This window comes from Drosophila erecta, unplaced genomic scaffold (genome assembly GCF_003286155.1).
Source record: "Drosophila erecta strain 14021-0224.00,06,07 unplaced genomic scaffold, DereRS2 tig00000000-arrow-pilon, whole genome shotgun sequence".
Lineage (NCBI taxonomy): Eukaryota > Metazoa > Arthropoda > Insecta > Diptera > Drosophilidae > Drosophila > Drosophila erecta.
This window is the reverse complement of record NW_020825194.1, coordinates 21,774,317-21,795,841: the sequence shown is the minus strand read 5'-3', so window position 1 is coordinate 21,795,841 and position 21,525 is coordinate 21,774,317. Positions and strand designations below refer to the sequence as shown.

At 46.3% G+C, this 21,525-nt stretch overlaps 5 protein-coding genes across 7 annotated transcripts in view; 2 read left to right on the top strand and 3 right to left on the bottom strand.

Annotated features, from left to right (window-relative positions):
* LOC6553897 overlaps positions 1 to 5,410 on the top strand; it is a 48,105-nt gene extending 42,695 nt beyond the window's left edge. Inside the window, exons 5-8 of one of the 2 annotated variants that reach the window (XM_001979534.3) lie at positions 39 to 124; positions 189 to 444; positions 509 to 2,301; positions 2,874 to 5,410. In XM_001979534.3, the coding sequence (XP_001979570.1) occupies positions 39 to 124; positions 189 to 444; positions 509 to 2,301; positions 2,874 to 3,705 (2,967 nt within the window). In that variant the 3' untranslated portion in view covers positions 3,706 to 5,410. The remainder of the gene's footprint in view (positions 1 to 38; positions 125 to 188; positions 445 to 508; positions 2,302 to 2,873) is intronic. The other variant, XM_026976236.1, reaches the window with a different exon arrangement.
* Positions 5,411 to 5,854: 444 nt separating this feature from the next.
* On the bottom strand, positions 5,855 to 16,855 carry LOC6553898 (histone-lysine N-methyltransferase 2D). Of its 2 annotated transcripts, none has more exons than XM_001979535.3 (3): positions 16,527 to 16,855; positions 8,384 to 10,933; positions 5,855 to 8,313 (listed from the first exon to the last, which is right to left on the bottom strand). In XM_001979535.3, exons 2-3 carry the CDS (start codon positions 10,922 to 10,924, stop codon positions 6,232 to 6,234), a joined length of 4,623 nt encoding a protein of 1,540 aa, XP_001979571.2. In that variant the 5' UTR covers positions 10,925 to 10,933; positions 16,527 to 16,855; the 3' UTR covers positions 5,855 to 6,231. The 2 variants fall into 2 exon arrangements, with proteins under 2 accessions (XP_001979571.2, XP_026839582.1); XM_026983781.1 differs by lacking the exon at positions 16,527 to 16,855 and adding an exon at positions 11,323 to 11,369.
* A 1,157-nt stretch (positions 16,856 to 18,012) lies between these two features.
* LOC6553899 (coiled-coil domain-containing protein 124) lies at positions 18,013 to 18,980 on the bottom strand. The gene is made up of 2 exons (XM_001979536.3): positions 18,423 to 18,980; positions 18,013 to 18,358 (listed from the first exon to the last, which is right to left on the bottom strand). The coding sequence occupies exons 1-2, from the start codon at positions 18,875 to 18,877 to the stop codon at positions 18,172 to 18,174; spliced, it is 642 nt and encodes a 213-aa protein (XP_001979572.1). The 5' UTR covers positions 18,878 to 18,980; the 3' UTR covers positions 18,013 to 18,171.
* Positions 18,981 to 19,164: 184 nt separating this feature from the next.
* On the top strand, positions 19,165 to 20,485 carry LOC6553900 (pre-mRNA-splicing factor 18). Its single transcript, XM_001979537.3, has one exon. It carries the CDS (start codon positions 19,277 to 19,279, stop codon positions 20,297 to 20,299), a length of 1,023 nt encoding a protein of 340 aa, XP_001979573.1. The 5' UTR covers positions 19,165 to 19,276; the 3' UTR covers positions 20,300 to 20,485.
* On the bottom strand, positions 20,298 to 21,487 carry LOC6553901 (pyrroline-5-carboxylate reductase). The gene is made up of 2 exons (XM_026978573.1): positions 20,514 to 21,487; positions 20,298 to 20,456 (listed from the first exon to the last, which is right to left on the bottom strand). The coding sequence occupies exons 1-2, from the start codon at positions 21,290 to 21,292 to the stop codon at positions 20,393 to 20,395; spliced, it is 843 nt and encodes a 280-aa protein (XP_026834374.1). The 5' UTR covers positions 21,293 to 21,487; the 3' UTR covers positions 20,298 to 20,392.
* Positions 21,488 to 21,525: the final 38 nt, after the last annotated feature.

Genomic DNA, 21,525 nt, shown 5'->3' with positions numbered 1-21,525 from the left:
CTATCAATAAGGCCTTTACTAATGCGATTCTCGCCTAGAATGTACTTATTCGCAATCTGGCCAACGATCAGTATGAAGCCGTAGTGGGTGACTTTGGTCTAGCCGCAAAAATACCAGTCAAATCGTAAGTATATCCTTGTTTATTAGTCCTTTATAATTAAACTAATCATAAATGGGCTTGCTTACAGCAGAAAATCACGCCTTGAGACAGTCGGCTCTCCGTATTGGGTTAGTCCGGAGTGCCTGAAGGGCCAGTGGTATGACCAGACGAGCGATGTCTTCTCCTTTGGCATCATTCAGTGCGAGATAATAGCCCGCATCGAAGCGGACCCGGATATGATGCCCCGCACGGCGTCGTTTGGACTGGACTACCTGGCATTTGTAGAATTGTGTCCGATGGATACTCCGCCTGTGTTTTTACGACTGGCCTTCTACTGCTGTCTGGTGAGTTTTGGAATTATAATCTTATACTGTAAGAATGTGTTGTAACCCGCTCAATAACTTACAGTACGATGCCAAGAGTCGACCCACGTTCCACGATGCCACCAAAAAGTTGACTTTGCTGCTGGAGAAATACGAGCACGAGTCGTCGGCCGGAGCGAGCCCACTCAGTTCCCTGGAGCTGATCAACTGCTCTCCAGGAGGCAGCGATTCGGAAAATGTAACGTTGACTCCCCGAGCTTCGGTACCCACGGTGGCCACCATTTGTACTGCTCCTGCTGGCACTTTAACACCGCGCCACCTACAGGACGTGGCCGAGGATGGCTTCCGATTTCCAAGTAAAAAGTCTGCTTCGGCTGCGCTTCCGGCCACGCCAAATGGGTCTGCTGGCAGCAATGGTTTTGATGATCATGTACTGAAGTCTAGAGTGCGACGGGCTACTCAGAAATTGGAGGCCGAGATCCTGCTGCACCGGCGGTCGCTAAGCGAGAACATCATCCACTTCCCCATGCACACGTCGCCAAGTGACAAGGCGCGCTGTCATCAAATGCAACGCCAGCGCTCCTCCACTCACTCACCAACGCCTCCAAGGCAGCTCTCCTCTGTTCAGTTGCCCGCCACGTCTATTCCAGATCCCCCACCACTTCCCAAACCCGTGCCAGCGGTACTCACGCTGCGCAAAGTGGGCGAGACTATGTGTCTAAAGGATCCACAGTACAAGCCGACATCTGAAAAGGATCACAACGGCTCTAAACCGAATCCGTTTGAAGCGCTGGCGCAGTTGCGTGGTGTTAAGAAAATCCTGGACGCCAATCCAAAGACCTATGCAGCAGGGGTGGGAGATCTCTTCAGCTCATGCTTCGAGATGCTAGCGCCGTTCTTTAAAGAGCTGGCCGCAATGCAGAGCAAAGCGGTGGCTCAGGGTGGCGGAACGAGTACGGATGAAAGCGCAACAGGAAAACTTAATGAAAAGGCATCGGCAGCAACGCCCAATGAACCAAAGAGCCTGCCTGTGTCGCCGCACATGACGCGCAAATACAGCGCCATCGAGCTTCGACTTCCTCAGCGAATCAGCAATGCTGCTCCTCCAGCAGTTACCAGTGCTCCACCACCAATTACATTGCCAGCCGATGAGGACGACTGCGATGATTGCAATTCGGAAGGTGAGGATCCTGATGGCGGGGGCAACTGTGCCGATGCGGAATCCAGCAGCGATGACAGCGCCGTGCGTCCGGCCACTGTGCCAACCGCTCGAAAATACCGCGCGAATTCCTTGTATACGCACCCGCTTTTTCGCGGCCCCAATGGCACCTGCATGAAAAGTACCAGTACTAGTGAGTTCGAGAGTCCAACTCTACTGAAAGCCAGCGCATCTACAATCACGTTGACTGCGTCAGTGGGTGCGTCCAATTCGTGTGAGGATCTGACTGAAAGCGCCAAGAAATCGAAAGACCAAGCGGGTAGCGGTGCAACAGCCGCTGTGCAGGCTTTACCCACTCCCATGTCTGGCTGCTCAACCAGGTTGGTGGAAACTCCGGTGTCCGTTTCATCCTGCACTGATCTTGAGCTGGACGAACTGAAAAACACCTGCGATCTGAACGAATTAAAGAACTCGTGTGAGCAGCTCCCCATGAAGACGAATCTAACAAGGCGGGACTCTATAGAAAGTGGCTTCTTCTCGTGCTTTAACGAAGAGTCCGATGCGGCGATAACCAACAGCAGTTTTGGACGGCAGCTGAACGGGATTGGGTCGTTGGGGTTTGGTTGCGGCGGCGGGGGCAACAGTAGCAACTGCTGCTATGAGAAGTTGAAGACGCAGCTTATGCTCGACGCATGCGTCAGCGCAGACAGTGAAATCAAGTAAGTATATTAAAAATTGTTGAACTTACTTTGTAATAATGTACCGTATTGCAAAAAGATTTTGAGCAAATTTCTTAAATATATAGATTAAATGTATAGATTTCAATTTAAATGAATTTGAAGTACTAGTTGGTAATCGTAAATGGCATAGAAACATATTTATCGGAATCAAACTAGGTTTTTAAATTGTATGTATTTGACGTTAGCTAAATGAACTGTAAATACGTATGTAAACAAACTTTTATTTTAAAAATATTGCATATATGATAATTATTTCGGCATACCCCAGGTTAAACACAGCCACGGTATAAAAATCGAGCTCCTAACGCACAAGCAACGTAAGTGACTTGTTTAGCTAAAGCATACAAATCACAATCATAAGTCACTTTTTTCAATTGTTAAAAGATTGTCGTGCTCTTTGTGTAATACCATCTTATTAGTCGATGTTCATCACAAAGCCATTAAGCATTTAAAAAGCTATACAAATGTTTGTCTGATATTTTTGGTACATTAAGTAGGGCCTGTATTATCGTTCTTGGTAACCAGTTACTGATTATATTTTTGTCTTTTAGCGATAAACTAGCGAGCTTGTGTCGCTGCTGCTACTATGCCACCTCGACATCGAACGCCGCCGTAACTGCAGCCGCTGCTGCGGTCCAACAACAACAGCCGAGCCACTTGCTCAACGACACGTCCTCGACCTCCTCGTCGGTGCTACTGATTGACAATGATCCCGCTGTGGTGGGGGGAAACACCTCATCTTCCACAGCGCTGGACTCGATGGATGACCTGGACGCCGACATTGTGGCATCGCGACGCACACACCAGCGACGTTACACTTGCCACCATGCGTTGCTCAGCGGGAACGGCAGCGAATCGCAAATGGCGGCTACGGCGGGTCTGATCAATCGACTGGCTCTAGACTCGGAGATTCATACTCTGCTTCAGCGCAGTCCTTTTGCAACGAATCAACTATTGTACTGTAAGAACCGCACCTCGTCCATCTACACGGACAGCTCCGATGATATAAGTAGCTTGGCAGGCTCTGATTCCCTGCTCTGGGACGACCGCTCCTTCACGGCACTGCCCAGCACGAGATCCGCACAGATCGCCAAGATAGTGGAGTATTTTGAGCGGAAGCGACAGGACTCCTCGCCGCCTTCGGTGCACCATCGCAATGGGAACGGGACGGTAGCAGCTGCTGTGGCTGCCTCTGCCCTGGGCTCCAACTACCTTTCTTACGAGTCGCGTCGATATTCAGACTTCAAGCGGCACCTGAACGCGGATGCCCTGTGCTTTGATCTGGACAAGAAGCCTGCGCAGCAAAGAATGATGGTGTGCGAAGGTGCAGTCAAATCGAAGCTTCCCATATTCGACAAAAAGAAGCAACAGCAAGGCGGCTAGCTGGGGGACCTTGTTATTAACACCCCGACCTGATACATATTTAATAACTTATTTGTTCAGTCTCCCTAAGACTTAGTTCGATTCTGTGAGATTTTTATCCCATATACGATTCCTTTATACCTGGCAGTACCACTTGATAAAATACAAAAAATATTCGCAAATAATTTTGCCCACAAAAGTTGGCTAGTTTTAAATGCCCAAAAGTTTATGTTGTAAGTAAATAGTTGATTTCCTTACTGTCAAATGTATAGAGCGCAATTGCAAGTAAGCCAAAATGTTCTACTACAAAATAAGCATACCCTTAAATAAGCGAACCAATTTCGTTTGTATTAGTTGAAAAATTGTATCTAATTACCATTTATAAGCATATACATAAACATAATCATACGTCGTACTGGTTCCTAGTCCTTCAAATTTACTTCGCTACATATATTATGCTAAATTAGCGAGTATTCTAAAACCAATCATGGGAAGTATTTATTCTTAATAATATCTGTCGCTGGTAAACTCCTATGAAACGGCGTAGCTCTTCTTTATGAATACATTTACATATAATTTTAAATTTATCGCGCTATTTATTTGATTTTGTCTAAACTTTGTATAAAAATATTATGTTTAAAATACAATACAAATATACACACACACATAAAAAGGCATATTGCAATATATACATTTTACCTGTAACGATTAATTTAAATAATTACGTAGGCTTACCAACTTGAGGTTTTAAGACTTGAAGCCCCTTTTCCCTCGAAAATTGTACAGATGATCCCGGATCAAGTTGAGAAGCAAAACCACTTATCATTGGCCAATCCAGTTCGGCTTAAACACGACTTATGACTATAGTTTTAGATTCTTATGTTACAAGTTTGTGGGTATCTGCATTACAAATAAATACATAAGTATACATTACACCCAGCAGATCAATTTTATATATTGGCTGATAAATTCCGATTTTATAAAGAGTATTATGGGACATGATCAATTGTTTTATTTCTTTTTGTGTGTCCTTTACAATCGAACTTACATACATATACGGTAAATGAAATTCGGCTGCAATTATACTTCAATTATTACATGTATTGCAAAAGAGCAAGGCGAAGACTGAGCCATCTTTTTTCAATTGGCTAGTAGTTTCCATAATACTGATGATAGGAAAATATATCCGTAAATTGAATATATTATCAAGAATTCTTTAGGAAATAATGGCTTCAAGTGAAGCATCTTACTTTACCAACTTAGACACTGTTGAACAGAAAATTTATTAAGATAAGTGAGACTTCCGTGGCAGATGTAGATAAAGTATGATATGTGTACATATTAAGAAGATTGTTAAGAAATGTAAGTCGTCCATTTGATCATAACACGTCAACCTCATTGCATCGTCTTGTTAATGGGTTCTAAGTAAAGCCAAACATTAGAGAATCATGAATTTAAAATTCATTTCCGGTTGCCAATCAAACATTTTAAAGCACTTACCGACTTGGGTCGATGATGAATAAGTATTATATATATTATTATCAACATTGAAATCACAGTCCATCCCAGACACAAACGAAATTAATTTCGGCTTTTAACAGATGTTAAAACAACGTAAATTTAAAATCGAAGAACGAAAGCATGTCAGTCAAACAAATAATTTTGTATAACTGTAAACTGAATTAATGTACTCGTATAATAAAGATACTTATATAGTAAAACTACAGATTCAATCTTGTATCACTATTAACCAGGGTCGTAAGTATAGAGTCCATTGCTCATCCTAAAAGTATACACTAAAAAATGGAAAATTACTTGAACTGTACAATTTGTGTAAAAAACCGTAGGGTCTTTTTGTATACCCGTTACTCGTAGAGTAAAAGGGTATACTAGATTCGTTGAAAAGTATGTAACAGACTGAAGAAAGCGCTCAAAACTCTCACGCTTTTAAAAACTTTTTAGTTTTATTTTAATTTTATTACTTTTTCTCAATTTCTACCGATATTCCAGAAAATGTTGAAATTTCTCGTTTGCACTTCCACTAGCTGAGTAACGGGTATCTGATAGTCGGGTTACTCGACTATAGCATTCTATCTTGTTTATTCTATTTTAATTTTTCTAGTTTTACCGCCAAAACTGTTTCCTTTTAAAAAAGACATATTATATCGGAAATTTGTTTATTTTTCATGGTTTTCTATGGTACAGTTATTGGGTAAATTGTGAGTACTATTTAAGTTTATGTTGTTAATTTGAGTAAAAAGCTTTTTCTCATTTCCGACGATTCGGGAGTCAAATGAGAAAGTTCAAATGATTCGCATTTCAAATCAGACTCGCAAAAGTCGCTGGGATTGTGGGGTGTAGTGTTCGTTGGTGGCGATGGTCTATATATCTGGAAAGGTGAGCTTACTTACTATAAGCTGTAGAACAGAACTAGATTACCACATGGTCTACCTCTAAGCGGGGCGTTTCCCGGCTGTCTCATAAACTTTGAATAAATAATACAAACTAAAATTGGACTAAACTAGTTTTGGGCATCCTCGGACCCGCTTAGCTCAAAGTCAGACTTCGGGGTCCCATTCGGGGCACATTTCTAGGTCCAACCTGGGCCTTCGGTAGCTCAGCGGACTTGCGTGCTCCATCCTCCTCGTCGTCTCCGAAGAGCAAGGCCGCCAGGCTCGTCTCAAAGGTGGACTTCTTGCGCTGCGTGGGCTTTGTGCTGATTGCCGGCGCCTTGGTAGTTGCCAGTGTGACATCCGACTTCGTTACCCCGGGTTGATGGGTCGTTGAGGTCGTGGATGTGGTAGAGGATGTTGAGGTGGAACTGCTGCTGCTGCTAACGGGTGAGGCTGACGTCGAAGGTTTTGCTGTGGTGCCCATCAGTGGCAATGCGATTGGTTGGTCCTTGCCAGCATTCTTGGCACCTGCGATCTCGTCCTGTTCCACTTGCTCAACGTGTTTGTAGCCCGGTGGATAAATGGGTTTGAAGCCCCCTTGAAGCTGTGGCTGGAAGCTGTCCATTTCAGAAGGCTTTTCCGCTGTTAGCGGGCTAGCAGTGGGTTGCTCCTCTTCTGTTTTCTTTTGCTCTGTGGGGTCCACATCAGCCCGGTTTATGTTGTTCTTCTCATAGATTGCCTGATCCGTGGTCGACGGCAGAATGTTCCAGTTACTGGGCGCGGCAGCATTTACTGCTGCAGCTCCACTGGCACCTCCTAGGCTCACACTTGGGTAAAATGGTGCCATGAAGTCCTTCTCGAAGTTCTGGCCACGCAGATCGAAATCACTGCTCAGGTCCTCCTCCGTCTGGGTGTCCTGTCGGATCTCGTTGATTACTGACGTGGCCAGATTGATATTTGAGAATTTCTGCCCCTGTTCGTGGCGGAATGAGTTTGGCTCTGTGGGCGTGTAGGCAATTGCAATGGGTGTCTCTGTCCCGGTGCCCATAGCTCCCGTAATGATCCTTGGAGCCACCAGTACTCCCGAAACAGAAGTCTGCGATTCGGGGTGCAGGTCTGAAAATGATGGGTCTGGCTTCTCGATAGGATAGGGGAACTTCTCTTTGGGAACTTGCTGCGCCTTGTTTTGCTGCTGCAGGGATTGCGGCTTCTTGTTCTTGAGAATGGGTTCCTGTGGCTGGTCGCGAATCACGGAGAACGGAGTATTCTGGTACTCAGCTGGAGCTGAAGGTGCATCGCCTTCGCTTTGTCCTTTCTCTGCACTCTTCATCGGAAAGACAACATACATGCCGCTGGGATCCAACTTTTGCTGGCTGAGCTTGGAGGCCTCAGCTTCCTGGGGATCATTGTCGGCTGTGACCTGGATCTCTCCTGCACCCGTATCATCGCCGGGCAGGCTCACAGCCTTCTTTTGAGACTGCAGCATTTGTAATGTGACCACTGGCTCTAGTTTCGTCTCCTCCACTCCCTTGCGATCCTTGCCAGGAGTCACGGGCTGTGGCGGATCGTTGATCACCAGATCTTCTTCCTCGAAGTCGGCAGCTGCCTCTGCATCGATCGTTTTGTAGGGTTCGGATGAAGGTGCATGTCGCTCTGCGGGATAGCCATCAACGGATCTCAATGGTCCAGGGCCCTGGGGGCGGCGGGGATACATGTGATCGGGCAGATAGGGCACATTCTGTCCTCCATACGGGGGAAGCCTGTATACTCTCCTATTAACATCTCCTCCTGGACCGGGCCCCATGGGATACTCCGAGATGCGATTCATGGGATAGCGCTTCTGCATCATCTGCTGATGCTGCTGGTATAAAGGCTGACGGCGATGGGCAAACTGAGGTTGCATCGAAGGATTGTAAGGGCGTTTTGGACCGGGACCACCTTGCTGAGGCAGACGTATGTTTCCTGGTTCCTGCTTTAAGGCAGGAGGATGTCCGCTGGAAATCTTGGCATTCGGTCGAAATTGTGGCAGAATATTTGGCAGGTTGCTAGGACGGGGTCCGTTTTGTGGTTTCCGGTTGTACTCGTTATAGAAGTTGGAAGGTGGTGATGTACCGAGTGGACGCTTGCCAGGAGTCGGAGGTGCATGAGCAACTGGCACAGTGGTGGGGTATCGCGGAGGTGGCTCCATTTCCAGCGAGGGTTGCTCACCAAGTACAGGCTGCTGAGCAGGGAATTTCTAGGAATGAAGATTGGAATATATTATATAACATTTATTTAAATATCATAAATAAGGGACAAATTATTACCAATTGTTGTTTCTGCTGGCTCAGGTTAAGCACTTCATGCTGCTGGATCTGCACACTGGCGCTGCCAGGAGCTACTTCATCCTTGGGCCTTGGAAAAACAACGGGATTGGAGTTTTGAATTTGCTGCAGACTTAAAGGTTGTGCATGACCATTAATGTTTGGTCCTGCTGGAGGACCTTGCATCACAGCGGAGGGCAGTTCCAGAGACTCTTCTCCCTGAGCGGGGAATCGAATGTTGGTGGAGACAAGAAGTTCCTTGGTGTCCTCTCCCTGCATTAAAACCGGTGGAGTGGGCTGTGGCTGTGGCGGGGTCGAAGATTGCTGTGGTGTGTAGGGATGCGAAGGTTGCTCAGGCTTGGTCACGGGTTTCTTTGATGGTCGCTTGTTGGATCCGATTAGGGGAAGCTGTTGATAGGGAGTTGGTGCCTCTGGTGGTGGCTCCTGGTAGGAAACGGTTCCAGGTGCTCCAGATGTGGCCACATTTCCGTTCTGATGGAAGTTTGAGTTCTGCTGGATGCTCGGCATCTGTTGGAAGTTCGGTGGCGGAGGCAGCGGTTCCTTGAGAGGTCGCTTAATGTTGCCAATGTCCTCGTTGATCACCTGACCATATTGAACACCTGGCGTGTCCTTGGCGAACAGTGGTTCCTTCTCAATGCTCGGGTGGCCCACGCTTACCTGTTGCACCTGACTGCCAAGAACGAAAGAGGCTGACTGCTGTCCCGGCGAAATCACCACATTATTGATCTGGCCCGGCACAGGTCGGTATTGCATCATGTTTGGCTGCTGCACCTGGTAGGACACGTACTCGTTGCTGTAGTTCTCCTGGCTACCAGAGATCACCTTCTGCTCGTTGGGATTGGGTCGTTGATGTGATGCTGGTTGCTGTGTTCCTGGTTGCTGCTGGGAACCGGGCTGCTGCATGGCGAAGGGCGACGGCTTGGATGGTGCAATGGGCTGTATGAGATTGCCCTGGGCATCGAATCCTTGGTTCTGTTGATAGTTTTGCGCCACATTGGATTCTTCTTCAGCCAAGCTGTTGAATATATCGCTGAGTGTCATGGGAGGTTTAGGAGGAGGTGCTTGCTGTTGCAGCGTTGGCGGTAATGGCTGATGTTGCTGCTGCTGTTGTTGTTGTTGTTGTTGTTGTTGTTGTTGTATAAGTTGCTGTTGCTGTTGTTGTTGTTGTTGCTGCTGCTGCTGCTGTTTTTCCAGTTGCTGCTGGTACGGATGCTTCTGCTTTTCCAGATGCTGCTTCTCCAATTGCAGCTGATACTGCTGCTGCTCATAAAGTTGTTGCTGCTGCTCCTGATATTGCTGCTGCTGTATTTGCTGTTGCTTCTGCATCTGCTGCTGCTTCTCCAGTTGCAGCTGTTGCTGCTCCTCCGCCTGTGTGTTCTTCTGTCCCAGCGTGTGATAAACGTCGGCTGGATCCAGGTTGGGAATACCAGTTCCAGGAATGGGACTAAAGGCGGGTGGGGGCGTGGGTCCTTCGGTGAACACCACTGGCGCACTTGTGCTCGATGTGGTGTACATCTTGGTGGTTGTGGCCGGCTCCGTAGGGAAGATAGCTGCCTGTGGTGTCGCATGGTGGGTGGTGAGGGCCACATCGCTGCTGCTGGGAGTTGGTCTGGGCGATGACTTCAGCGGGCGCTGATTCTCGTGACCAACCGTTGGCCTGACACTGGTGCTGGGCACTGTGGGACTGTACTTCTTGGTCGGCACAAACTTCTTGCGGGTGGTACTGGTGCGCAGTGGTTGTGGAGTCGTGGAAACTGTCTGCAAAGGAATGGGGCGTCTTGAAGTGGTGGTGTACTTGACTGCCGGGCTTGTGGCTGCCGTGGTTGTAGTGGTGGTAACTGGTTTCCTCGAAGGGGGCAAAGTTCCCCGAGTTGTGGTTGTTGTAGTGGTTGTCGTTGTTGACGTAGTGGTGCTGGTGGTGCTGGTGGAGGGACTACTAGGATAGTAAGCTCCTGCCGTGGGTGTCACTGCAGTTAGTTTAGTAGTTGGCACGGTGAAGAAGTTCGAGCTATGATAGTTGGGCGGTGGTGGTGTAACTGGCGCCACCACGGAAGTGGGTTTCTTGTTGGTGATGTAGTTCTTGTTACTGCCCTGGTACTTTAGGTTGGCATACGAACTGGATACCAGCGGATAAACAAACTTCGACGAGGAGTACTTCACGGGCAGGTTCAAGTAGTCGTGTATGTTGGGCGAACTGCCACCACTCAGCACAATCTTCTCGTTGGGATCGAGCACCTCATTGGCCTCGGGTTGAATTCCGGCCGGTTTCTTGGCACTGAAGTCCAGCTGACCAGACACGGGATCCTGGCGCGCATAGTATGGCTTTCCCTCGTTAAATATCTGATTGGGCAGCACATAGCTTGTAGAAATGACGTCCTCCTCGCCCGAGACATCAGCACTCCTGGCTTCCAAGGGCAACAGGGCCGACGGGGTCTCGGTGGTGGACACTCCGCTCGATGTTGCTGCTGTGCAAAACAGCAACATTAGTGCCACCAGCAACCTTAAGTTGCTACTGCCTCCCATTTCGATAGGCTGCAATGGGAGAAACGAAATTAAAACTTTTGTTTGAGTCGCAGACCTTCCGCCCAAGCCGAAACCACTCTTGATTTCAGAGTCTGCACAAGGCCGCTGTCACTTCAAACGCTTTGACAACGGACCGCTTCCACATTTATGGTGCGAAAATTGCAGCCAGTCGGCCGAGATTGCTGGTGTTGCTGCTTTGAGTCCCGACAGCAAGACCTCGGCCACTCGGCAATTTGTCAGCAGACCAAGCGCCGTAGGTTGGCTTAATTGAGACATGACCGTGTCTGCTTCTTTGCGAGAAGTGTTTTGGACAAAACAAAGAGCCCAGTACTATGCGTTCGGGGCCTTCGGATGGGTTATGATTGCAGATCAAAACATCGGCTGGCAGTGTCGCTTACAATTAACAACACAACTGGTGCACTCCCAATTTGGCACTGACTCTGGTCCACAAGTGACTGGATGGGATTGCTTTGATTTTCATAAAAAGCTGCTGCAGTAGTTGCGGCCAGCAAGCAAATAAAAGGAAAAAGTGAAATTTTACCAAATGTGAGCAGCCAGTTTTTGCAGCGAGTGGAAAACCCGTCTGGGAGTTGTGGCTTGTTGTGGTGGTCGCTCATTGTGGTGGTTATGTCAAACGAGCCAAATGCCAGCCGCTGGCCTAACCAACAGACGTTGCTATTGTCTAATGCTCTTCGATATTCTGCAGCCACAAAAAAAAACAGCCAAAAGATCCGAAATCGATTGGGCCGCCAGTGCTTTCGATTCGCCGCTTCTTCTGCCGTGACAAGAAATTCACTTTCAAAAACACAGTTCAACTTTCATTCAATCAAAATACATCGATAATGTCACCCAGCCGAAATACCCAGCGCTAATTATGACTGACTCAACGGCGGAGAGCAGCCATAAGAGCATCAATGTCAAATTCAGCCAGCCAGGAGCGAGGCTCATTATGCGCTTAATCGCCGCGTACTGTCAATCAAGCCATGTAGAAACTTATTCAAAGAGCCGCGGGCACACTGCTCACTGGGATTTGAGCAGCAAGAATCCCAGATGAAAGTGCAATTGCGGCAATTGGCAGTGGTGTCTCCAAATTGCCGTGGTTATTATTATGGTCTAGATTTCCTCTCGATTGCATGCGGCATGTGCCACCGCACGAAATCATTGCGAGTGAACTGCGATCTAAGTGCTCGGCCATTTATCAGAAGCGTGTTTTCTAGCATCTACCAACTTTCATTTCAATTGTCAATGAATTGGCCAGCGATTGTGTGCTTTCTTGTGTTCTTTGATTTCCGTCAAAGTGTTATGCAAATGCAGAGCTTGTTTGCCTCAATTTGGCATGCCTTGTCGATGGGCTGTAATTCATAAAAGCGAGTCGAACTCGTATCCGCAGACTGGCTAACTGGGTAATTGGGTCACAATTTAGGAACTTGTTTGCTTTTCCCATCACTTTATTAATGTCCACATCGCGCATGCCAGCACGGCCAAGTTCGCTTTTATCAGTATGCTAATAAAAAAGAACAACCCAAAGAGAAGCAGCACGAGCAGTAGCAATAGAGCATCCTCCTGTAGAACTTAGAATGGCAAAAGAAAACCTGTCATCGCTGAATTTTTGAAAGAGCACGCGCCCAAAACCAATGAAATGAGTGAGGCAAGCGAAAGACTCAAGACACAAACTTCTTGTCAACAAGCCGTTGAATATGCGAACGTGGTTTCATTGCACATTTGAGCCGCACTTGATTGCCACTTTCCATTATGAGTGCCGCCGAAGAAGGAGGCATTTCTGGACGGACAGTGCTGCATTTTCATTTTCATAATTTACGCATCTGGGTCACTGTGCTAATTGTTTGTAATTATTATTCAATATGTGAGGCATGGCTTTCTTGTCGCGTAGAAAGTGCTAATTTAATTAAATTTGAATTTTGAAACGAGTTGTTGCGACATTCCAAAACATTTCGTGGGTTCAACGAACCCTACCCAATTGCCGACCCAATTCCTTGGCAAGGAAGTCTGTGGATTAGTGTAATCACTTCCCTGCCGCACTTTCCTTTCCCATTACACAATTTGCCCTGCTCTCTGATTAACTCATTCCGGAGTGGGTTCCCACCATCATGTTGGTATAAAGTGCATAAACGCCACAACTTTCCCCTACTCCCGCCCGCTGCGAAGTGTCGCTCTTTAGAGGAGGGCACCCCGAAAAAGTCACACGTCTATTACGGACCACAGCAATTAGGTGTAGTTTTTAATGGCACCGAAATAGTGGCAATCAAAAGCGTGGTAAACATAATTACGACGACAAAACGAAACACATAATAGCGAAAATGCTTAATTCAGCCCTGCGGCCAATGTTGACAAAGAGCGGAGCCAGCGGAGTCATTAGACACCCGGGCCAATCTCAGAGGGGCCCCGAAAACCCTAAGACTCAACTTAAACTGTCTCTGGCGAGCTAATTTTTAAACCAGATTCCGGGGATTGGAGGGGACTCGGCGCTTTTCTACATTTCTTATTTCTTTCAATGGCACGGCCAGCAGCAGCTGCAACTTTCACTTTTGGCAGTCAAAAATTTCTCGCTCAGCTTCTGAGTGCTGTTGCCTTTGCGGCTGTATGAGATGCGGTGATGTGGTGCGGCGCCAGGCAGAGAGAATTATTTATGGCTTACCGAATTTATGCCTCAACTTTAACCGCAACGCAACGCAACGCTACGGCAAAAGCAGCCAAACCAGAACGGTAGGACGCAAAATAAAAATAATTAAAATCAGTGAAATTTTTGATTGCCCCCTTGGCACCGCTGTCCGCCGTATGAGGCAACTTCTGATCCCAAATACCGAGGAAGCCAGTCTTCCTGCTCGCCGGTCTGCCTCACGTTTGTTTTATTTTTTTTTTCTGTTTCTGTTGCTTTTTCGGTGAATCAGACAGGCAGATACCAGATACCCAATACCCAATGGAGGTACCACAAAATACAACAACAACGTCTGCGAGAGAAGCGGCTAAACCCCGTGTACGTAGCACAGCTGACCCCGTTAGCGATCATTGGACAAACAGTCGGTGGCGAGTGCGACTGGAATGTGGACGAAGCCTGGTCGTGGGCTTGGAAGCCCTATGCTTTAGCCCCGCAGATCCCAGTGGTATTTAAAGGCCCAAAAACATACAAATAAAAATGTGCAGCACAAATGTAAAAGGTTTTTTTAAATACTAAGGTCTATTCCATCTCTATATCTCTTGTTGGTAACTGGCAGTAATTGAACAGTCGAGCAAATAGACACGTTTTCCAACAGGGTACAACGAGAGTTAGTTTCCCGACCTTAGGCAGTTTCCATTTTGATGGCCTTAGGTATTACCATTCCCAAAATCGCCGCCGTCTTAGTCATTCGGATTTAATTTGCATTTCTTTCTGGCGAAAAACGAGAAGGCGAAACAAAACAACTCGAGAAATTTCACTTTTTAAGGTGCGTAATCGCTCTTGGCCACCATACCACACACTCTCATAAATCCCGGCTATGATCTCTGGGGTCTGATGTTGCCTGATGTTAACGTTAACAAATGTTGGCAAGTGCAAACACCTTGGCCAAAGTCTCGTGAATCATTCGAGTGTTGCAATCACACGAAATTTCGAGCGAATTCCCGCAAACCGAAAGCAATCACCGGCCAAGGAAATCCGTGATCGGATTTCCGCTCTCTCGCTGGTGAAGATAGAAAGTGACGCCCACATGCTAAGTGCCGATTAGCATATAGAAATGAATAACCCCATTGGCCAAAATAGGCGGAATTCCTTCAGGCCAGAAGACAAATAAAAAATAAATAACTAAAGGCCGAATGTTTTAAAAATCAATAAACCAAAATAGCCGCTGACCGCGTCTAAGAAATGGCAATGAAAGTCTAGACAACGTGCCTGAAATCTTAATTATAATAATACGCATTTGCAGGTTCTTCAAAGAGAAATGGTGAAATTTTTAGCTTGCGCCAGAGTGTGAAGTTCAAGCCGAGCACTTCAAATGCCACACACACACACTCCAAAACTTGAATTTGTTGCTATTTTATTAGTTTTAATGAAGTCGGCGACGGCGAATCGAAATTTACAACAACTTATGGCACAAAGCGAGGAAATTATGCGCTGCACACATGCGCAGACCGTATGAATTTTACAATGGAATTGTTATTATTAAAGTACTGTCCGAGCCATCAAATGGAAACTGCTCAAGTGCTGATTTTAAAGAAAAAGCGTACAGAAGAGCTAGTCAGCACGGAGTGACAGCTGTATAGTTGGCAATACTCTTCGAAGTATATCTTTGTAAATTTATATTTAATTCTAACAAATTATTATTGTTAGTTTTGTGAATGATGTGAGCGATTTTTGAACATATACTTTGAGTCCGTTAATATATTTTTCACGGTGTAACAAAAGTATAAGCACGAGCTGCAGTGGCTCAAATAAAAAGGAAAGTGCCGAGGATGCCCGATTTGAAAAACAATTTCAGAGAGCAGCGATAAGGCCGATAAGCGAGCGATGATTGACTATGTTCGCCGATGGATGTATCCCATTTTGCAGAATCGCCGCACGTCACCGATCTGGTCGGCCAATAAATCTTTCAAGGCTGTCAGTTCGTTTTTGGTGGCCAAGTGTGACTTCCTCGGCTAGAGAAGAAGCACCCATAAATGGCCAGATCTCGAGTGTAATTCGGTTTAGGCCTGCTGCCTCTGGCATTGCTTTTATGGTCACTTGGCTTTTTGGCTCACTTGGCTGGTTGCTGGGTTGTTTTTAATGCAATTGCAATAGCTGCGGCATTAGAAATTGCTGCGCCCGCGCGTGCCATCCAGTAAATGGGTTGGCTCCAAGTTCTGTTTCTGCTTCTGACTCCGCTTATGTTTGGCCCGGCATAGCTAAGCATATAGAATGATTCTGGCTTGCCAGCCAATTTGGGTCGCTGGCGATGGCTATAAATCAGGCGGCGGACTCCTTCCCTATTGGGAACGCTGCTCCGACCTTTTGGGAAAGTAATAAATTAGCTAACGGTTGGCTGCCAATTGATCTCGTTATCTCCTCGTCTGTGTATTGAATAATTCGCGCCCAGTGCATAACAGCCGCCGACACGCAACCCACTGAATCTCATGCAAAGTGTGAATTCATTATCAGAATTCAATTATTTGTACTTTACATAATGCCAGGCGATGGTCAATGAACCTAACAATTTTTCGGACAGCGAAATGCGGAATCTCAGAAACAAGTTAACGTCAATTAGCATGTAGACCACGATTTGTAGGTCAACCGAATTTGATGGAGAGGAAAGTATGGCATAGCGAGATCTGGACTAAAGTAAAAAGCCGTCTTTCGCAAGTAGCTGCGTACATCATTATTCTTTTACAAAAACTCTAGTAACGTTTTTTCACCAGATGTGCAAGGGCCGGCGACAAAAAACCGGAGGCTAAACAAAAGACTTAAAGCACGAACTCGTGTGGGTTGCTGGGCCTGCCCTGATTTCCAGCTGGTGACCAGCAACAGCCCGCTGCAGTTTGCTTATTTTTTGTGCTTTGTCGAGTGCAGCATGCTAATTAGCTGCAACCGTAATGGCCGACAAACATTTCTAACCGCTTAACCCACAAATCTTACCCGCAAACTGGCTGATATCCTTGGCTGTTGTGACCCTAAGTATTCCACAATTAGTTGATTGTTTAGAAACCAATAGAGTTCACACAGGCACACTCGCGGCGAATGGAAGAGCTCACCGAGCACACACAACAATTACCGTTGTTGCGATTTCCGTTGACGGTGCCGTACGAAATTCGATTCGATTTTCCAAACACGTCTCGCACTTTTCTTTTCTCTCGGCTCGCGTTCAATATTGAATTTCTGGTATTTGCATTTCTGCCGCGAACGAATCTGAAGAGAAGACCACGACGCGACCGCTGCTTTCAACGGCCAGACTCTGAATGAAGTTGTGCGACGACAAAAGAAATTTTTATTAAAAAGAAAGCACTACCAACAGGTAAGACGGCTGGCAGCGGTTACAAACGGTTAACAGAGCAACTGTTAACATGTAACAGGTGGTGGAAATTCAAAAATCAAATCTACTGCAGTGGAACATTTTAATTGTTAATTGCAATCAAAGATTTTACGAGCCGCTTCCGATGGGCCCCTATAAGAGCGAAATTGTTTCGGTTCTTGTGATAAGAAAGTTAGATTAAAACATTTCGGAGCCTAATGTCTTAATTGATCAAGAAAGTTTCTTCCCAGAACATAATTGTGTACTGACACTTGAATGGTTTGGCCCTGGACAACAATTCGTGTTTGTAAACGAAAGCTGAACGACCAGCCACAGCTATTAAGGCAGAAACTTTTTATTTGGAAAATCGGACAATTAAGCCCTAATATCTTATATAAAATCGCATTTAATGCGCAAAAAGAGGTGCCTAATGACTTTAAGCTCATACTTAACTGGCTGATGTTACGTGCATTTGTTCGACGGACCATCAAAATATTTTGGCGGCTCTGGTCCAAAAAACGCCACCAAACTTCCAAGCAGCAAACAGTGAAAGCGGAAGCACTTATTATTCTCTGTATTTTGCACCACTGAAAAAGTGATGGACAAAACGCTGGAACGACAACAGCAATCAAAGCAATACATATAATTACTTCATTCAGAAACGCAACCGGAATCGGATTCAGGGCCACAAAGTTTTCAACCGGTGGCAAATAAAAATCCGGCATTCAACAAGTGGGGAAAAAGCTGTACGTTATCACTTTCGTATCTTAGTTATCCAATCCTATGTTTATTTGCCCGATTTTCTTGTAATTTTATTGATTTCTTGCATAATGAACTATTTTTTCACCTCACATTATTTTATATTTTTAAAGAGAAATCATTACAAGATTTGTTTATAAAATATGAAAGAATGTGTAGAATTTTAAACTAAGTAATCAGTTCTTAGATATGAAATAGTTTTTAAAGTAAGTTGGTTGTAAATATTATAATACACATTGGTAACACCCCATTTTTTTATTTCTTATCCATTTAACTGGGTATTCAACAAGTAGTATTATTATAATAATAGCTAACCACTTTTGCAATAAACAAAAAGTTTACTCACTTGGCTTAAATAAATAAATAAATTTATTCCGTCCACATTTTTTTTATATTCTACATTCTGCGTATAGTTCAAAGGTGCTACAGAACGATTTAATTATTTCTTTGCTGCTAGGCAGCAAACAAACAGTCACTAGAGTACGCACACTCGTCGCGGTGTCGGCGGATCACTTAGCGCGCCTGGTTAAAGGGATTGTCCGGGGACTTGTTCCACTCTTTCATCAGCAGTTGCTTCCACTGGGACATGCGAAGGGAGGGATTCTCAGCCTTAATGCGGGGCAGATTGTTGGCTTCAAAGGTCTTATAGGCGGCACGCATTCGCTTTTCGGGATGCTTGTCCTCTTCGCTGTCATTTACACTATAATGGCATAAAAAGGAAGATAATTAATATTGATAAACAAAAGTACCTTTGAAGGACCAACCTGAGCACCACCAGGGCCTCGTCAATGTTGGACGCCACATCCGTGTCGGCCATGGATCGGTTTAGATTCTCCTCGATGTGATTTTGGACCACCACTCGCGCGGCCACCGGTTTGTTGGCCTCGTTGATGGCCTCGATTACGCGCTGCTTCTTCTCCATCTCCTCGAGAATCATTTGGCGGTTAATCTTGGCCAGCGGCTGCTTGCGTTGCGTGTTGATGGAGGACATTTCCTGGTCCAGCAGCGCCTTGGCCTCCGCCTTCCGCTTGGCCGCCTCGGCCCTCTTGCGCTCCTCTTCGTCCTTGCGCTGCTGTTTCTTGGCCAGATTCTTGTCGTCATCGCGCCACAGGCGATCCTCTGCCTCCTTGGTCTTCTTCTCCTGCGTGGCCTTCTTGGTGGCCTCCTTCCGCTCGCGGGCCTCCACCGCCTTCGAGTTGATTCCCATTTTCTTTGGCATTGTGTCCTTTATAAAGAATTCGTTCCTAAAATGTTGTCTATTTTTTTATTGATTTGGAGCCAGTGTGACCAAGGGTGCACGCTAAAGTGATAAACTACCAAAGAGTTCCGAATAGGAAATACTAGAAAATTAACTACCCCAAATACAGTATTTCAGCTGGGATATCTTCAAAATGCATATTAATAACATTTTAAAAGACAAGTTTCATTATCCTATGATTGATTACAGTTTTTGAATACTTATTAAAAAAAAAAAATTATCAAATAAAATGACAAGTACAATAAAATAGCTATTTTAGTGCCCGCAGCTGTTTATAAACTTGATCAACCTGGTCTCACTATAATATAAGGCATTTGTTTTGGTTACTCCACATTGTTATTAAAAACAAATCGCATTCAAATGGATATTCTGAAAGCTGAAATAGCTCGAAAGCGCAAGCTGCTGGAACAAAAGCAGCTGGTGGACGAAAAGAAGAAGTACTTTAGGCGCGGTGACCTGAATGCCAAGACCACAGAGGAAGTGCTGCAGAAGGTGGGCTACAAAAAGCAGGAGTCCGTCGAAGCACAAGGACAGACATCAGAGGGAGCCTACAGTTTTGTGGCCGATGGCCAGAACATATTGCCGCGCACGGAGGTCATTCGGAGGCTTAGGGAACGGGGCGAACCCATCTTTATATTTGGCGAAACGGAGCCCGAGGCCTTTGACAGATTGCGACAATGCGAGATTTCGCAGCCAGAGGCCAATCGGGGTTTCCGCAACGATTTCCAGGAGGCCATGGAGCAAGTGGACGCCGCCTACTTGCAGGAGATGTTTGCTAACACACCCACCACCAAGGAAGACAAGAAGTCGGACCTCGCTGAGCTGGACGAGTCCGTGTCGTGGGAGAGCATACAGACAATGGCCCAAAAGATGGGCCGCAACAAGGACTACGACATGGATGTGATCATCACACTGCTCACCTTCCTGCTTAAGCTTTGGAACGACCAGATTGCCAACTACAGCAAGCACGAGAAGATGTCTACTAAGGTGAAGATGACCCGCGTCATCTACACGCAAACCAAGGAGTACGTGAAGCCGCTGTTTCGCAAGCTGAAACATCACACCCTGCCAGAGGACATTCTGGACAGTCTGCGAGACATCTGCAAGCACCTGCTCAACCGCAACTACATCACAGCCAGCGATGCCTACCTAGAAATGGCCATCGGAAACGCGCCCTGGCCTATCGGTGTCACTATGGTGGGCATTCACGCTCGTACGGGTCGCGAAAAGATTTTCTCCAAAAATGTGGCTCACGTAATGAACGATGAAACACAGCGCAAGTACATCCAGGGTCTCAAACGGCTGATGACCAAGTGTCAGGAGTACTTTCCCACCGATCCCTCCAAGTGCGTGGAGTATGTCAGTAAGAAGGATCGCGAATAAACTTGGTCTTTATGTTAGTTATTATTGTAATACCAATATCAAGCGTTTAACTTTGTATGTAGAGAGCAAGGGGGGTCAGCTCTAGTTACATTTTTATTTCTTTCCCAGTTCAGCAGAGCGCTGTGAGGACTTCTCCACGGCGTTTATTAAAGTAGACCTGAAAGCAAGGAAGTAATAGAGCAACAGTGTAATAAACAGCTTCATAGTAAGCCACCTGAGGTTTCCCTTTTCCAGTTCATGAACGCCTACTATAGTGGCGCCACCGGGAGAGCAGACATCATCTCGCAGCACCGCTGGATGTTTGCCAGTGAGTAGCACCGTTTTGGCCGCTCCCAGGAGCGTCTGAGCCGCAAACTGTAGGGCCATCTGACGCGGGACACCCTGTTTTACTCCGCCATCGGCCAGTGCCTCTATGATAGTGTAAGCAAATGCCGGACCACATCCAGCTAAACCAGTGACGGCGTCGATCATAGTCTCGGGCACCTGTTGTGCCACTCCCAGGGCATTGAGCATTAGGTGAATCTTTTCCAAGTCGTGATGCGAAACCCATGCGTTGCCAGTGTAAACAGTGCAGCCCTCACCAACCTGCATGGATGTATTGGGCATGGTGCGGATCACCTTCAGCTCCGAAATGCCCAAGAAGCTGAAGGCCTCCTCCAACGTTTTTAGGCTGGTTCCCGCTAGAACCGACACCACCAGCTTGCTGGCATCCTTAGCCGACGGCACATGCTTGTACTTAAGCTGAGCGGCACACGTTGATAGTATGTGTGGCTTTACGCAGATGAAGATTATGTCCGTGTGCTCCAGAACCATGGAGGTCTCATCGCAGGTCTCAGCTCCTAGTTCCCGCCAACACTGCATAGTCTCGAGGTGGGGACCGGAGACCAGCAACTGGCTGGCCTTCACGATCCCACAGCGCACCAGTCCGGATCCTATGGCGAAGGCCATGTTTCCGCCCCCGATGAAGCCAATCTTTTCGTCCAACTTGGCCATGCTTAAAGAACTGTTTCAGGTTCTAACGACGTCTTTCAATGTATTTACAGGCCCTCTAGATGATTCTAGGCAATTGATTGATGTTAGATAACGTTATAGCTCTCAAGCTTGTCCTAGTGTCAATATTTGAGGTTGCTGGATTTTTATCAATAACAGCTGCCGGTTACAGGGGCGTAGCTAGGAAACATTATTTTGAGGGGTTCCACCTGAATGAACTTCAGCTTGGTTGAATT

Excerpts from the sequence above, each read along its gene's own strand:
- LOC6553898 (XM_001979535.3), bottom strand. The coding sequence starts at position 10,924 with ATGGGAGGCAGTAGCAACTTAAGGTTGCTGGTGGCACTAATGTTGCTG. Across the intron at positions 8,314-8,383 it reads GCCAGCAGAAACAACAATTG|AAATTCCCTGCTCAGCAGCC; the intron begins GTAATAATTTGT and ends CTTCATTCCTAG.
- LOC6553899 (XM_001979536.3), bottom strand. The coding sequence starts at position 18,877 with ATGCCAAAGAAAATGGGAATCAACTCGAAGGCGGTGGAGGCCCGCGAG. Across the intron at positions 18,359-18,422 it reads GAGGCCCTGGTGGTGCTCAG|TGTAAATGACAGCGAAGAGG; the intron begins GTTGGTCCTTCA and ends ATGCCATTATAG.
- LOC6553900 (XM_001979537.3), top strand. The coding sequence starts at position 19,277 with ATGGATATTCTGAAAGCTGAAATAGCTCGAAAGCGCAAGCTGCTGGAA.
- LOC6553901 (XM_026978573.1), bottom strand. The coding sequence starts at position 21,292 with ATGGCCAAGTTGGACGAAAAGATTGGCTTCATCGGGGGCGGAAACATG. Across the intron at positions 20,457-20,513 it reads CTGGAAAAGGGAAACCTCAG|GTCTACTTTAATAAACGCCG; the intron begins GTGGCTTACTAT and ends CCTTGCTTTCAG.